General features: G+C 36.8%; 1 protein-coding gene across 6 annotated transcripts in view; it reads left to right on the top strand.

Moving 5' to 3' along the window:
* cobl (cordon-bleu WH2 repeat protein) overlaps window positions 1–18475 on the top strand; it is a 263076-nt gene that overhangs the window by 100042 nt on the left and 144559 nt on the right. For 5 of the 6 annotated variants that reach the window (XM_073054338.1, XM_073054333.1, XM_073054334.1 and 2 more), the window contains 4 exons: window positions 101–311; window positions 825–1053; window positions 14197–14291; window positions 17350–17424. In XM_073054338.1, coding sequence (XP_072910439.1) covers window positions 101–311; window positions 825–1053; window positions 14197–14291; window positions 17350–17424 — 610 coding nt within the window. The remainder of the gene's footprint in view (window positions 1–100; window positions 312–824; window positions 1054–14196; window positions 14292–17349; window positions 17425–18475) is intronic. The other variant, XM_073054337.1, reaches the window with a different exon arrangement.

Raw genomic sequence — 18475 nt, 5'->3', positions numbered from 1 at the left:
ATGAAATATTCTGCCTTAACAATCACTCAGATGCTCAAAAGACATGTCAATTTGAAGTAATGCAGATCTAAAATTTACTTTAATTATTTTTCCACTACAGTAAAGCAGTGATGGATCTACTCATTGATTTGTGCAGCCAATATCATTTAAATCCAACTCATCATACACTTGAAATGCAATCCAGAGAGACACACAAACCATTAGGCTTCAAGCCAAATACTGCTGTTGGGATTTTGGATGTAGACAAAGTGCTCATGAAGCAGAAAGTTATTGAGGATAAGCCAAGAAGACCCCAGCCTGTAGTGCCTGAAGTAGGTAACAAATCAAAATAGCTTGTATTAAATTGTAAAATAAGTCATTTTAATTTATTTGTGATTTAGAGCACTCGAAGTATGTTGCATACTGAATTTGAAATGTTATCTGTGCAGAACTGTGATTTAATGTTTCTTGAAAAACAAATTATTCACAAAACAATGCTGTGTCAAAAGTCATATGAAAAGCTTGGAAAATTACAAGAGAGGGTAGAGTTAAAAGGTTGAAGAATAAACCAAAGTAGTATTGTGAAAAGTAATTTATGAATGCTTATATATTAATTGAAAAGGTAGTTTGAGAATACTGTTGCATGATTTTGGAAAACTACACACCTACAAAAGTGGGTGCAGTTTTCCTGCATTTTTCATGTTGACCAATAAAAAAAGTATTCATGGTGTAGTGTCAAAAACCAATAAAGATGGCAACATGAGGGGCAATAAATTAATATGCTTATTTATTTTAGTGTGCTATGCTATCACTTAATGTTTAATGCAAACTTGTGACTATTACAGAAAACTGTGAGGTTGATTGTGAATTTCCTAAGGACGCAAAAAGCTGTGATTCGTGTCAGTCCATTAGTGCCTTTGCAAGAACTGTTACCAGTTATATGCGAAAAGTGTGACTTCAGTTTAGATCACCTTGTGCTCTTGAAAGATGGTATCAGAAGGGAAAAGGTGGATCTTTCAAAATCACTGAATGATTTGGAAACCAGAGAACTGTATGCACTGGATACCAGCAGAGGTGAGTTTGACCAGAAACTGTTCAACTGAATTCAGCCAATTTTCTTCAGTACTTTTTTCCTCAGAGGATAATTAACTTTAAATGACTGCATTCTTAGGAAGATTTTAAGTTTGTTATTCAAATCAAATAAATCTGTGCAAGCAATTATTTTGCTGCTGAATGAAATCTGAATAGTAATGTTAAAAATCCAAAACATTAATTAGCTTGTTAGACTTGGTTAAATGGACCAATGGATATGGTGTAACTGTAAGAATATTTTAAACCAGCTGGGGGCTTTTATCCATTTATGCAATGCACAGTACATCCTCAACAAATGAGGCCTAATCACTTAGAATAATTTTGAAAAAAAATATTGATTTCTCAAGATATTTGAGTGAACTAAGTTTTTATTTTGTAATATTGTGTAACTTTCTGGAAAACTTCTCTTTGGAAAAACACCAATGTAGAAACAGTATTTGTCTGCAATATTGCAGTAAATGTGCATTATTGATGTTATTTTAGTGGACTTTTAATGTACCATTTTTGAGATGTTGTAAAACATTTTTTTCTGAAAATTAAAGCAAAAACAGTTGCCTCAGATTTTGTAATGCGACAATCATGGGTCCAAACAACGGCCCACTTTGTGAGAAACCAACATTAAGGCACACATCTTGTTAAAGATGGAGCCTGGGTTCACAGTTATGTGCTGAAGTACTCAAGTGGTCAAAAGGGCTCTACTTGGCAGATATTACAAATCTATTTTTAATTCACCTTGTGAAGATAAACAGTTACTATTTTCCATTAATATGTCTAAACTACATGTTGCAAATGTTTAACTCTGAAACCAAGCGCAAGGTCAGTATGCACTCTGAATTTATCAAATCAGTTATTAGTGCAGATTAATGTTTTATAACTCTACATAACGCTTTCTGATTTTCCTTCCTGGAAACACATTCGCAGTTCAAATTCCTGTGAAATGTTTCTCAAATACATATAGTTTGCAGTCTGGAATTTTGTAATGTTATGACCAATTAATAAATAAATTCTAATAAATTCCTATTGGTTTAAATCTGGTTCAGTTTTGGATGTGGCAACACAATACTTAAAATGATCAAGAGAAAAATTTATATAATCCTTTCCTACTTAATTCTTTTGCATATGAAAAATGAATGCATCACAATTTTGCAATTTTCTGCAGCAATTTAATGTTTGTGCTATATCTATGAGATCTTAAAACTTCCTTAAGGTGATAACCGATGTTTTCCAAACAATCCCAATTATTTTTCATTTTTGTAGTCCTTAAGATTCAAATACATTCTGCTGTGTCAGTCCTAAATTACAAAGATATTGTATTTTTTCATACTTTTTCTCAATTTGCTGTTCTGCTGAAACAGATCTCATGTAAGTCTCCCTGTGTGGAAGTTGGAAGCTCGGCGGTTGCTGCTGGATGTGAAGACTGATTGACAATAAATCACATTGCTCATTGGTTTACAATAACACGAGGATACAAAATTAATTTATATTAAAAGTATTTTTGCTTATAATCTTAAAATATAAAATAATAATCATTGTAATAAAATTGTCTATCATTTGATTTAGTTTGGACATCTAGGTATGTGGAAGAACATGTGCATGATCTGTTTGCACTTCTGAGCTTCATGTATGATGGTGCAGTTTGTTGAGTTTTAAAGCCACTCATAACTCTCAACATTATCAGAATGCAAAAATAAACAGTTTCTTTTCTTGGTTGCAGGTTGTCTTGTTGAAATGCTATTTCTTGCCGCCACCCATCCCATTTCAAAATCGAATGCAGAAAGCTCATCAACTCTTTCTCTGCTTTCTGCAGGGCTAAATTGCTTTTACGATTTTTCTCTTTGATATGGCACATTTTCCAAGTTTGTTTCCTATGAGTGCACATTCCTTCTGAGTTTATATTGTCCATTCCCCAAAGTCTGTACTACTTAAAACCAATACTTAAAAAACTGCTGATCACACAGCTTCCCCGTATGCTGTTATAATGTAAATGGTTCTGTTTCTCTTTAAGTTGGTCTTGCTTTTTCCTGTTTTCTGAAGCAAGATGTGACCCCTCCGTTGTCAGCCACAACCTCATTTCTACTCTCCTTTATTACTGTCATTGAACAACTTGGTTTCTTATTTAAGTCTATTAATATAATAGACTTATATTGGTGTTCATAATAGTCACAGTTTTCTGTCAACTATTCATTTTGAAATTAGCTTCAGCCTATACAAACCTATATCTTTATGATAGATTGGGTAAAACAGTGATCTCAGAAATGTCTCCAGGGTGATTTGTCCAGCCTGAACAACAAATTTTACCACAAACAAGAAAATTTGCAGATGCTGGAAATCCAAGCAACACCCACAAAACGCTGGAGGAGCTCAGAGACCAGGCAGCGACCATGGAAAAGAGTAAACCGTTTCAGGCTGAGACCCTTTATCAGGACCACAACTTTGTTTCCTGCTTTCATTCAGTTTCTATTCCAGAACTTCTTCCATGGACTCTGGACTTCAGTCTTGCTGTTAAACCCACTCAGTGGCACATCATGAACTGCTATTTGGATTAACAACTATGCTGCCCTCATTCAAACATCTCTGTAACTTTATCTTTGAAAAAAACTAATTTGTTGCAGTTCAACACATTTTTTTTCTGATTTCAAAGTATGTATACATTATACAACCTTGAGATTCGTCTCCTTGAAGGCAGCCACGAAACAAAGAAACCCAAAAGAAACCATTTAAAAAAAAGACCAACAACATCCAATGTGCAAAGAGAGAAAACAAAAGCAAATCGTGCAAACAATAAAAGTAAGCAAATAGCATTTAGAACAAAGTGGGTCCTCAGACATGAAGCCCAGAGCAGGCCACAACCTCAGCCTCAATTCAGTGCATGGTGGAGTAAATGTCACAGAGCAGCGAGCAGACCCACACCACTGGTCCTGACATCAGGCCTTTTCAGTCCATCTGGCCCGCTGTTTAAATTGTCCAAACACCCGTACCCGACCTTTCCAAATCAGTCTGGCTCTTAGATTGATCAAACCTCACTCTTGGTTTTAAAGATCCAATAGAGTTTCCATTAATTAATCCTTAATTGTCTATCCTTAATTTTCTAAATGACTAATAATATTATCCCAGACTACTGCTTCCTGTATGTTTTGCCACCTCCAATGTTTAATCAACCTATCCAATGTTTTTCTTCTGCATTTAAGTTTGTATTAAAGGTACTCTCCTTAATTTCAAGTTATACAATCCATTATACAGACCAACTCCTAAAAAGCAGGTTTCTTTGGCGGCTGTGCTATTACCCATTTTCCCTTGTTTTCTGTGCTCATTTATCTTCCCATCGTGCTGCTGTGTGGTGATATGTTGTATTCTAAAGTACTGCACATTCCACATATGCATTGATATCACTTAACTGTACTTTCCCAATGTTTTCTGTATCTTCGATCTTTCTCTGAAGTATAGACTAAATAGTGGGAAGACCAACTTCAATAGATACTGCAGTCAGTGATGAAACAAAGATTCTCACTGATGACTTCAAAGGAAACTATGCACAAACATCCAAAATAAAATTTCTGACATGAGTTGCTGTCAGCCATCAGTTTAAGCAGTTGGTTTAATGGCATCCAGCCACCATGCTCACTGAAGTAGTTATCACATAATGAATTCTTATGTGCGAGCCAGGAATGAGAAGCATAGTTTTTAGCAAATATTTAAATGCTTTGCAGTCTGTTGAATTAAGATTGGAGCGTACACAAGATTATGGTGAGCACTATTCATATGAACATGTAATCTCAAGCATACTGCAAGCTCCTCGGTGCTGTAATTTGAATTGCATTTCAGTTTTGCACATCTCATGTAATCCAACTGAGAGTTTTAACTTGGTGCATTTACTCAGCAGTTAAGTTAGGAAATGTAAGCAATGAGCATGTGTGTGCCAAGTCAGCACCTTCATTGATTTCAGTGCCTTTGAGGGTTACGTTCAAGTTTCGAGTGGCTACAAGTTTTGATTAAGTTGAATTAACTTGAATGTATTTATTTGTTAGGGTAAATATATTACTTAGTTTTAATTTTTTTCTTACGCTTTTAACTAATTTTTAATGAAGTATGATCTTGGTTATCTGGAGCAATTTTTGTATATCTTCCTGTTCTTGTAACTTTGGAGACATTCATAGATGTTGAACATTTTTTGCTGGTATTGCATCAGGAAGGCCTGGATTCATGGCACATCAAAATCAGTGTGAGGCTTAAATCAGGAGCCAGTTTTTCTTCACCAATCAAGTTGCTGCCATTCAGTAAATGGGGAAGCCACAAAGTATACTGTAGTCCAGATTTGACCAGTAGATCAGATGTTGTGCACTACAGTCATGTAGGATCCATATATTAAGAAAAATAACAACAGAGCATATTGAGAATAATCAAGTTAGGCAGCACCTGTAGAAAAAAAAGACTTTCAGGTCAGTGAACTTTCAATAGTTTGTCTATTTAAACAAGCTAATTACTTTATTATTTAAAATTTTATAAAGTTTTAAAATGTTTCCGTATACCACAGTTCATTATTTTAAAAAATATAGCCATATTTTAACACAAAATGCTGGCAGAACTCAGCAGGCCAGACAGCATCTATGGGAGGAGGTAGTGACGACCATGCTGTCTGGCTGCTGAGTTCTGCCAGCATTTTGTGTTTTTTATTTATTTCCAGCATCTGCAGATTCACTCGTATAGCCATATTTTAATATCCCTTATCTGCAAAAATCTTATTAAACAATTTATAATATTTTCTGAATATAGCATAATGAGATGTATTGGTCTCACTACCCGGGAATCTGTCTCCTGATCAACAGCAGCAAGTCAGCTATGTAAAAATTCGGTGTAACAAACTTTGGAAGCAGACGACAACACACTGATGTGACTGTACGATGATTTGCATTCTAGTAACCATGAATAATATCTGTTTTGCAAATTCAGCTGAATTCCTTCTTCACAAGGAAATAAAATGAAAGCTGGATCACTGATAACTGGGGATTTCTGAGATAAATAATGCATATACAGATTCTCCAGAAATTATACCAGTTTCACAGTATAATGATGTCAAACAGGCATCACTACTATAAATTACAGGTCAGATTCTTTGGACTCCACCATAATCTTAATTTCAAAGTCATGAACTCCATCCTGATCCATACCTATTTTAAGGTAAACCAAATTGTTCGTACAACACACACAAAATACTGGAGGAACTCAGCAGGCCAGGCAGGATCTATGAAAAAGAGTAAACAGTCGATGTTTAGGGCCGAGACCCTTCATCATACCCTTGGTGGCATAGGTGACTTTTTGATAAGCTTGCAACCATAAATAAACGCCATCACCAAATTAGCCTTTTGTACCTCTGGAATATTGCCCAAAATTGTCCCTCAACCCAAGTACCTGCTGAAATAATATGTTTTACCTTTTGTTATTCCCATGTTTCACCATTCCATTGCACTCTTGGCCATCATGTTTTATTTGTTGTAAACTTGCATTCATCCAAAATCTTCAACCAACTCTCTTAAGTTAGTTGCTAGTTAAATTATGCCTTGTTTTTAAAATGCTCCTCTATGTTTTCAGATGTTTTTAAGGCTTTGTACTTAATTATTTCTGCAACTCCATGCATAATTCCAAGATATCTAACCCCTTCTATTTAATCATATCATCACCATTTCAATTGCAGAAGCATTAATTTCTTGAATTCCTTCCTTAAATTTCTCCACTACAGCTTTTCTCAACCTTTTTGCCCTGGAGGAACCCTTGAAATAATTTCCAGGTCTCAGGAGGTCCTGCATAAAAATTATTATATCAACAGCTCACGATATGTTGGCATAATCACTAAGTTGTTGATATAATAGTCCAAATATAATTGACAGTACTCTTTTGAGTAGAGAATGAATTTTAAGCTAACCTTTCATGAAATTAGCTTACTTTTCAGAAAATTAATCTTTTTCTTTCCATTTCATAAATTTTAAAAACTCATAAGGCAAATATAATTAATTAATATTTTGAATAAAACTTGAGACTTTCTGATATCCTTCCTCACTCTCAAACCAAGCAGCCGTGGAAACACGAGGAAATCTGCAGCTGCTGGAAATTCAAGCAACACACACAAAATGCTGCTGGAACACAGCAGGCCATGCAGCATCTATAGGAGAAGCAGTACCGACTAACTGAAAAGAAAAATACTAAGACATGTGAAAGTAGGAGGGGGAGGGGAAAATGCGAAATGATAGGAGAAGACCAGAGGGGGTGGGATGGAGCTAAGAGCTGGAAAGGTGATTGGCTAAAGTGATACAGAGCTGGAGAAGGGAAAGGATCATGGGACGGGAGGCCTAGGGAGTAAGAAAGGGGGAGGGGAGCACCAGAGGGAGATGGAGAACAGGCAGAGTGATGGGCAGAGAGAAAAAAAAACTAAATGTGTCAGGGATGGGGTAAGAAGGGGAGGAGGGGCATTAACAGAAGTTAGAGAAGTCAATGTTCATGCCGTCTGGTTGGAGGCTACCCAGCTGGTATATAAGGTGTTGTTCCTCCAACCTGAGTGTGGCTTCATCTTGACAGTAGAGGAGGCCATGGATAGACATAGATAGCAGTGGAAACATTTTAACATTTTAACTTTTCCTTTTGCAACATGATTTTTTCCAAAGATTCATTTTCCTTTTAAATCCAAGAATCTTGTCACTTGAAGTCAAAACATTTTCTCCAGGGTCTTGCAGAGACTTGTTCAACTGGATCACATGATGAAAAATGTCTGCTAAGTAATCTAGATTTTGCAGCCATTCTTAATCGTCAAAGCACTCTGCAAAATCTGGCCTACTATTCTCTTGAAAGTATCCCTGCAATTCACCTTTTTAGCTCAAACACCCTGTTGAGAACCCTTCCTCTGCTAAGCCACAGGATTTCTCCGTGTAGCAGTAGATTGGTGCATTCTTTGTCCAGGTTTTCACACAGTTTTTTAAATGTACTCAAGTGAATTTGTCTTTGTTTAATAAAGTTAACCATTTTTGTAGCATTCAGAACTTTTTTCATTTCATCTCCAAGAGTTTTTGACATCAGCACCTCTCTATGAAGAAAGCAGGGTGTTGTGATAAGGTCAGGATTTTCTTTTTTTATAAGAGAAATGAAACCTCTCATGGAGCCAACTATTGATGGGGCACCATCAGTACAGATGCCAACACAGTTCATCCAAGACAGACCTTTTGCTTCCAGATATGAAGACCGAACATTAAATATATCCTGGCTTTTGCTTGTTTCGGGCAGCTCTTTCCAACAGAAAAAGTTTTCTTGAATTTCACCATCATTTACATGACATTTATTGGTGAAATCTGTTGACTCATCAACCTCAATAGAGAAGCAGTTGTTTTTCAGTTTATCACACAAAACCTCTTCAGCATCATGTGACGTGGCATCAATACATTGACTTATCATAGTGCTTGAAGGTGAAACCTTTGCAATTTCTTATACTGTCTCTTGTCTTAACACAGTGTTTAATATAAAAAAAAGAATGGCACAATAAATAACTAAACAGGCAAAGTGCATTAAGTATGAAAACTTTACAATACAATTCACTTCTAACTTACACAATTCAACTTTTGCAATGTTTACAACAACAGCAGCAGGTCAGCAGCTGAGTCACAGCGTGTCCTCTCAAGTCCCCTTTAAGTCTTCCCCTTTTCACCTTAAACCTTTGCCCTTGAGGTTTAGACTCTGTTATTCTTGGGGAGGGGGTGGTGGAGAAAGCTCTGACAATTTATTGTGTTTGTGTCCTCCAGCCTCTTTCATTGTAGGGAGAAATCCCAGCCTTTCTAGTCTCCTCCTGTAACTTGAGCCCTCCAGTCCTGGCAACATCTCCATCTTAATCACATTCTACCGACGACGGTATGACAATGAGAGCTGCACACAATTTCCAGGTGCTTTCTCACCAACTTGTACAGCTGTAACATGATGTCCCTTGAGGCTCATTAAGGAAGAATTCCAAAGCAAGTTTTTTTCTGTAAACCGAGAGTGGTATGCGCCTGGAGTCCCCATTCAATATTGTAATTCTAAGCAAGCTTATCTCCAAATTCACAGACTTGTGACTCAACACTTCCCTTTCCAACTAGGTCCTTGACATCCTGACCACAATCAGTAACATTTAGACAGCAACATCACCACCATGATTATCCTCAACACTGGTGCCCCTCAAGGCTATGTCCTCCAAATTCTGCTCTATAATTCCATCTGTAAGTAATTCCATCTACTGTAGTGGGCAGAATCTCAAATAGTGATAAGTTGGAATACAGGAGGAGATTAGAAGCCTAATGACATGGTGTCATAATAAAAAAAACTATTTTTGGGAATAATCCCAAAAATAGCTGTAAATATGTTTGGTTGTATAACCATATAACAATACAGCACGGAAACAGGCTATCTCGGCCCTTCTAGTCTGTGCCGAACGCTTACTCTCACCTAGTCCCACCGACCTGCACTCAGCCCATAACCCTCCATTCCTTTCCTGTCCATATACCTATCCAATTTTTTTAAAATGACAATATCGAACCTGCCTCTACCACTTCTACTGGAAGCTCGTTCCACACAGCTACCACTCTGAGTAAAGAAGTTCCCCCTCGTGTTACCCCTAAACTTTTGCCCCTTAACTCTCAACTCATGTCCTCTTGTTTGAATCTCCCTTACTCTCAATGGAAAAAGCCTATCCACGTCAACTCTTTCTATTCCCCTCATAATTTTAAATACCTCTATCAAGTCTCCCCCAACCTTCTATGCTCCAAAGAATAAAGACCTAACTTGTTCAACCTTTCTAACTTGTTCTAACTTGTCTGTAAATCCAGACCCAGCACTTTTGATAAGGTTTTAAAAACTTTTTTCCAAAAATTCTCCCAACTTTATGCAAGACCAAAACGTGAGAGTTAAAGTGGCCACCTGAGTATTTCACAAATAGGATTAATATTGGGAAAAATACGAGCTAATTTATCCTTTGACATATGTGCCCGATGCACTACCATGAACTGTATCAAGGAATGACGGGCACAAATAGATAAAGTATTTACCAGATGAAAAATTTTACTTCATTGATTATCCGAAAGTAACTCTTGAAATTCCAATTCCCAGGCAGCTTTAATTTTATCGTTAGATATCATTTGTAAATTCAGTAACCATTTATAAATTATAGCTATTGAAGCAGGATATATTCCTGCTTCCGCTCAGCAGATGATAGCCTTTTCAACCTTATTGGCTAGGAAAGACATTTTACTTAAACGGAAGGACCCTGACCCTCCTACTGCCTTTTATTGGCTTTCCTCTATCATGTCCTGTTTAAGTCTAGGGAAAATAAGAAGTCGGACATTGGATACATCCTATAAATTTGAAGACCTTTTATTCAATATTTCCATATGATCTGATTTTCTTCCAGCTATTTTTTCAGAACCTTGGATTTGATCAGAGAGCCTCCCTTCTCTAGGTTTTCCTCTCAGGATGGACTGCCCAGTCCTTTCTTTTACTGTTTAGAATAGTGTTTTTTTTTCTTTTGTAAAAATTTCTATTAGTTCTTCCTTTCTTCATAAATTGATAAGAGGAGAATTATACATTCTATATAAAATTTGTACTTTGTAGATCAACACTATGTGTGATTCTGATATTGTTTATTTTATTGACTGGTATTGACATATTTACCAGAGTTACTCTCCTCCTGTTTGTATACACTTTTTTTTCAAATCAATAATAAGATTCCAACACCTATGCTTCCTTGACCTGAAGTAATTTGCCATGTTCTCTTTGACCCTCACCAATCTTTATCAACGTGCCATAGAAAGCATTCTTTTGGATGGCAAGTGCGTGTTTAAGCCACTGCACTACTCTCTCTGCAGTCATGACTATGTGGCTAAGTACTGCTCAAGTGCCATCTAAATAGTATATTCACTGATGGCACCACTCTTGTTGGTCGAATCTCAGATGGCGATGAAGAGCCATACAGGAATGAGATCAATTAGTTGGTTGAGTGGTGTCACAAGACCAAGAAATTGATTGTGGACTTCAGGAAGGGAAGTCAGAAGCCAGTCCTCATTGAGGGGGTCACTGGTGGGAAGGCTGATCAGGTTCATGTTCCTGAGTGCCAACATCTCATAGGATCTATCCTGGGCCCAACACATTAATGCAATCATGAAGAAGGCATACCTGCATCACTATGTCGTTAGCGGCTTGAGGAGATTTAGTTTGTCACTGAAGACACTTGGAAGTTTCTATAGAGATACTGTGGGAAGCATCTGAGTGATTTCCTCACAGCCCGGTGTGGAACCTCTTGTGCACAGAATTACAAGAAGCTGCAGAGGATTATAGAACACAGATGGCTCCGTCAACATCCTGGAGAGCAACTTCTGCGCCCTCCCCAAAGCCTCCACATCCTTTGTATGGTGTGATGACCAGAACTGCACACAGTATTTCAAACGTGGCCTAACCAAAGTTTTGTGCAGCTGCAACGTGACATGGCAACTGTTACGTTCAGTAGTCCAACTGATGAAGGCAAGCATGGCATATGCTGACTTCACTACCTCATCCACTTGTGTCACCACTTTCAGGGAGCTATGTACTTGTAGCCCAAGATCCCTCTGTACTTCAATGCACCTAAGGTCCTGTCATTTGCTGGATACTTTCCTCTTGTATTCAGCCTCCTAAAATGCATTATTCACTTCTGAATTAAACTCTGTCTGTCATTTCAACCTATGTTTCTATCCAAATCCTTGATAGATAAATGTTACTTATTAATCAATAAATAAGTATATAGTGTTCAAAATGAGGATTTGGAGGATGCAATCATCAAAAGTATTGCATGAAAACAGTCAGTTATCTACACAATATGTTTGCACTGATTTTGTTCATTTACAGTTCATCAAAAAAAAACAGCATACTTGGCAGAGAGATATAGAGATATTCCACCATTTAGTAGTCTCTGTGCATCATGAAGACCTTTTGAACTGTCTAAGTACTCTGGAACAATTGACTTGCATTATATTTTCTGTGAGTTACAATCTCAAAAAACACAACAATCCAGCATGATTTCCATTTGATAAATCTATGTTGACCTGGCTCAATTCTTTCATTATTTGCTAAGTGCCTTGTCACCTTCATTAACATGCTCACTTTCTGATTCTTATTTCTATTATGTAATGTTAGATGAGAGTAATTGATGTATACACCATCTTTGTCACACCTTCAATTCCCTAGAAAGTAGGTTATCAGATCATGGAGATTGATGCTTTTCTGTCCTGTTATGTTTCCTAATAGCAATATTTTGCTTCGGTGGTTGTTACGACCTCTGCAGTCAGTCTAGTTGTCCATTATCTTCTGTGATAAATTAGATAATTGTTTATTTTCTCAGCCATTGTTTTAATGTGTGCATAGAATTCATCGCAATCTGTTCTTATTTCTTGTACTGCTTTCATATTTCACCCTCTTTCTCGTTAACAATTTCTTGGTTCTTCTCAGTTGAGTTATGAAATCTTCACAATCAGATTAACTGCTCTAATTGACTTTTTCCTTAGGTTTAATACAATGTTTAACTTAGAGATTAACTTCTCTTAATAGCCATGGCTGAACTACTTATCCAGTTTCTATATTGTTCTAAAGGATATGTGTGCCAACCGGACAATTTTTTATCCAGATGCAGTAAATAGATGAAGAACTATCTCATCCCAGCGACCAGGTTGTTCATTTGAATATTTTTGTATGACTGTGATACTCAGATGTTACTTCCACTCCTGACTTAACACTGGCCATATGACTTCCTAGGTCTCTGGAAAGAGGAGGAATGTGGCATGAAAGAGTTAAGTAGCCTGCCAGCAGTGCTTGTGGATGAGGAGGAGCATGAATGTTTTGTTTCAACCCCAGAAACTAAACTGCTATTCTGATCATGACATCACTGGCCCTACAGCGATCATGACTCTGATGATAACTGGTCCTCCTCAGCTTTCATCTCTCCCTCATCTGCCTACTGTCCCAATCTCTTCAATGATTTAGTGACCTATAAATCAATCTGAATCCATTTTCTGCTTCCATTGCTAAATCTACACAAACAATAGAACCCTTGTATTTTCCTGGTGTGCGGGCCTGAAATGCAGTGTTTCACATAACCTTCATAGAGCCAAGACTGTCTGTCTGCAAGTCTTGCAAAAACACATGCTCTGTGGTATTAAAACACTTGAAGTCCTTTATTGCTTAAAAATTCAACTCCTAGAAAGATAAGGATATTCAGCTGTGGCTCAGTGCGTTTTTGAGAAATGGTTATCCCTTGGATCTGTACCTCCTAAGGGGATCTACTGGAGGAAATGTATTGCTGAAGAAAAACTAATTTACCATTTTTTTCTTTCAGTATATATTTTGGATGTCTTTATTTTTCACAGCAACTGATTTACCTTCTGTATCTTCCTCACAATTGTTATTTTTGTTTCAAATGTTTGCAATTATTTTGCATTTTGACCAGTCAATAGCCAAGATGAATATGATCTTGATTTTCTCTTAATTGTGAGATGTAGATCCAAAACTGAAAGGCTAACAACCCACAATTCCAGCTTTTTTCTTCCATGATAAATGCTACCTAAATTGTTGAATGGTCCCAGCCTTTTCAGTTATTAGTTTTCCATTTGAAATTCGTTTTTCTTATGAATATAACAGTGACAGAAACAAACGTTTGAATTGCTTTTTCAGTGAAAGGACATACGATGCCTAACCAACAGGAAATGTTAAAATAAATAAAAGTCAGAAAATGGAAACTTGTATTCATGACTGTAACTGTTCATTATCTCTTTTTTTTTGAAAAGGTATCTAAATGGTTGGTCTATTAAATGCTGGATAGTATTAATATCTATATAAATGGAAGCTCTTCTATCTGGCACTAGCTGGACTTGATAGCTGCTGAATTTTCAAATAAATTGCGCATTAGTCTAGTCACAGCTTTTGAAATGCTGCTTAGTGGAGCATGCCAGTGTGTTAAGTGCTAGGTAACTTATATGTTTCCAAATGTTATGATAAACCTTCGAACAGTTGGGTGTTTCACCATGGGTGTGTGCATATTAACTTGAGCATATGGTGAATTGCTGAACTATATTTAATTGAGGTTTGTTTTTACAGATTTGAGTCAAAGTGCTTTAGCAATCACTGGCGTGAAGGGAAAAGATGACAAGGGGTTATTGGGCTTTCTGAAAATTGGCAAAAAGAAAACAAAGGTAAGCATAACATTTTTGGACTCTAATTCTGTAAGTTAAATATGTATATTGTACAGCTGATGTTATTTATTATTGTCATATTTACTGAAGTACAGTGAAAATCTTTGATTTGTGTGCCATCCATACAGATCATTTCATCACATTAGTACATTGAGGAAAAGCAATAACAGAATGCAGAATATGATTTACAGTTGCAGTGAAAGTACAGTGCAGGTAGACAATAAGGTACATTGCTATGGCAAGGTAGATTCTGAGGTCAAGAGTTCATCTTATCATACAAGATGTAATACTTGAATTTATTTGATATATAATACATTATTGATTTTATTTTATAAGTGATTCTGTAAATTTTACTTTAATTCTTGACAAATTACACTGATAAGCATAGGATAACCATAACATGACAAGAATTCTGGCTAATAATCATTCAAGATGACTGTATAGCAATGCAGACAATGAGAAGTTAATTGAAGTCACAATGTGGTAATGGTGGTTGGTAATTGGTTTTCTATTTAAATAGATGAACTCTATATGCCTTGGTATTTTAGATCTATCCGGACAAGGTAGCCTGAGACTGACTGACTTAACAAATTGAAGGAGAAACGAAGCATCATTTCTATATAAATAACCTCATCTGTAACAGAAGATCTGAAGGACTTGCAGATTGATTCTGTAAGGCCCTTCTCTTTGAAACATTACATCAGCTGATTTTCTAGCCTCATCATCTTCATTTTCTTTGATTGCCTTCCTTTTGTGCATCTGATGAACTAATTACTGTATTTCTCTTTGGAAAATGCTTCTCATCCTTTCTGGATTGTTTCAGTCATTAATTCTCCTTCCTTCAAAACTGTTAACATCACATTCTTTATTAAGGTCCCATCACTTCAAACTATTGCTGTATCTCTGTTCTCCCCTTTATTTTAATGTCTTTGCATGCACCGTTGCAAACCAGTTTCATGCCTGCCACATTCTATGCACACTTCCTGCATCAAGACATTAAGATTGCCTCAATAAAACTCATCAGCACTGTCTTTGTAGACTACACTTCAGTCATAAGATCCCCTCCCAACCGAACTATGTTTTTGTAACTTCTGACATATTAGATTTGCTTTATTCAGTGTTCCCCTCCATTTTATCTTTTAATAGGTTATGTTCCTTCCTAACTAGAGCAATACTTATATCAGCTTTACTCCCTTTACTAAATAATATAACAACATTGGGTTTTAAATTTAAGCATTAAGAGAAATAGCTTGGGCTGAGAACATATGTTGGCATGGACAAGCTGAGCCAAGGGGCTTTTATCCATCCGTTTTTACATTGAGTCTAAATTGTCTGGAAACATAGAGTCAGTATCATTTTTATCCAGTTTTCTCCTTGTGTTGCTATGTTTCACTTTAAATATCTGAATTAAAAGCTGAGAAAGCTGGAAGTTTTCAGAAGGTTAGGCAGCATGTTGTGGAGTGCTCAGTCTACATAATACAGTATCTCAGGCACTGATTCTGCTGAATTCTTCCATCGCCTTATTTCTGTTTCAAATTTCTAGAATATTCCTGATTTGTTCAAGCTTTGCCTTATAAAGTCTCCTCCCAATTGTTTCCCAATAGAAATATGGTTATTAATTTCAGTTCCATTCCCCTCTCAAATGGAACCCAACTGCCTTAGGTCTTGCAATAAATGATCTTACTGCCACCACCTATACCTCTGCTCATCCACCTGATTATGTATTCTATCAGCATAACAACTTACAATTTTTACATACTTTAACTTCTCCAAACCATTTTGCATACATGAAATAAACCAAAAGACATAGGAGCAGAATTAGGCCATTGAGCCTGCTCCACCATCCAATCATGGTTGATTTATTATTCCCTCTTGTACCCATTCTCCTGCCTTCTCCCCATAACCCCTGACTAGTCAACAGCCTATTAACCTTCATTTTAAATATACCCACATGACTTGGTCTCCACAGCTGTCCATGGCAATGCAATAGTATTGTTTCATCTTTCAGAATTGTTACATAGAAGAATGGATGTTGAACATGTAGTCAGAACACAGGTATTGAATAGATTGGGAGTCACAGTTGAGAGGCAGAACTGGATACCAACTTGCCAGGAAAAGACCCTTGTCAATAAATTTCTGCAGTAAACACCATTGTTGCAAATTCTTCTGGGATGGATGAACAAGATGGTAATAGATACAGTAAGATGGGCGAAGGCTGGGACACGTTGTAGGAGGATATGTAATAGATAATGTTATAAGATATAGAAGACATGAATGGATTTTGGTCACAGTTCCAAATGATTCCCTTTTTTTCTTTTATTGGGCATCATTTGGAAAGATTCAAGTATGGAATTACAGTAAAGAAAGGCATCAGCTTCTTAGTGGCAACAAATGTGTATCAATACAAAGAAGAGGAATTTGAAATGGGGTGATGCTTTGATAAAAATCTGGGTATTTTGAAGTTGATTTCCTTGAGCACAGTTTTATGATGGCAATTTGAAAAAGGAGGAACCCATAACGTGAGGCAAAGTTGTCATTTCCAATGTCAGGATCCATGCCATAAAGAGAAGTGCATCAGTTTGGTGAAGATAGGGAGTCAGGCTGAGATGAGCTTGGAGAGTGCTTTTGGGACAAGGGAATTAAAGTGGAGAAATATGCAGGGTAACGACTGTGACAGATGGGAGCCCTGTGGCGAGCTAGACTTGGTGATGAAGTGAACACAGCAAACATAGCTTGAGCGATTGCTTTTAAATCCTAATGATGACATCCATGGGCTCTGGATAATACTTGATAAGGACATGCAGTAAGGTTAGGTACAGTTTCAACACAATCTGAAAGCATGAAAATGCCTCATTGGACCAAAAATGTTTTCTCTGTTGGCAAAAAGAAACTTGAATATTTAACTATTATGGTTTTCAGTAAAGATTGACTTGTCATCAATTAAATGAACCCACTGCACCTAAGCATATTATCTTCTAACAAGCTGTCAAACATGGGATGATTCTGTAATTTCTTTACACTCTGAATCCTGCAATGGCATTGCTTACTTCTGTTTCAGAAAGGTGAACAGATGATTTTGGAGAATATTGATTGTGATGGTGAATGTCTAACCCCAGATGAATGCCAGTCTATTGTAAGTACTAACACAAGCTTCTATGGAGTACATACTAACAATTGTCAATAATCTACTAACAAAGCTCACTTACAAGTAAGTTTAGGGCATCTTAAGTAGATTGTATGGTTTGCGAAACACTTTACAACACCAGCAATTGGAGATCAATTCCTGCCACTGTCTGGGGGAATTTGTACGTTCTCCCTGTGATCATATGGGGCTTCCTCCAGGTGGTCCTTTATCTCCCACATTATAAAGATGTATGGGTTCGGGTTAGTCAGTTGTAGAAAAGCTACAATGACGCTGGAAGCATGGCAGTGCTTGCTGGCTGCCCCCAACACACCTTCAGCCTACGTTGGCGGTTGACGCAAATGATGCATTTCACTGTACATGTGACATATAAAGCTCATCTTTATCTTTACTGTGAATTATAATAAGTTTCTGCTCATTGAAAACAATAATACTAATTAACTGGATCTCTGTTTATCCTCATTGCCTCACTAAGATTCTGTTAGCTGTTGTTTTTGATGTAAAATTGCTTATGCACATATCGAATTCACAGCTTTGTGAGGCTTAGTCTGTTTGAAGTTATTGGAATATTTTTCTAATCTACAAATTGACCTTCCCTGTGAAAGTGAATTAGTGTTCCTTAGAAATATTGTTTCTACCTGCCAGTGATGTTGGCACCATGGAATTTGCTTGGTTGTTGTTTTCCACAGAAATACAAGGTAAGTCTAACCTGCATCACTAACAGAATCTATGACATCATTGCGCTGATTAATTTGGATTCACCAAAAAAATAACTCAGCAATTTGAGTAATTAAGAAAACTAAAAGAAAATGGCAAATACTAGAAATCCAAAATAAAAGCAGAAAATGCTGTCAACACTCCACAGATCAGGTTACATCTGAGGCAAGAAAATATTTCAAGACCTAAAATATTAACTCTCTTTCCACAGATGCCACCTGATCTGCTGAGTGTTCCCACTATTTTCAGCCTTGAGATTACATTAAGTCAATTAGGATTTTTACCTTATTGACGATTAATGGCTGAAGGTGACATTCAGATCCAC

This window comes from Hemitrygon akajei, chromosome 8 (assembly GCF_048418815.1).
Source record: "Hemitrygon akajei chromosome 8, sHemAka1.3, whole genome shotgun sequence".
Lineage (NCBI taxonomy): Eukaryota > Metazoa > Chordata > Chondrichthyes > Myliobatiformes > Dasyatidae > Hemitrygon > Hemitrygon akajei.
The sequence above is the reverse complement of the archived record's forward strand: the minus strand, read 5'-3'. Positions and strand labels throughout refer to the sequence as shown.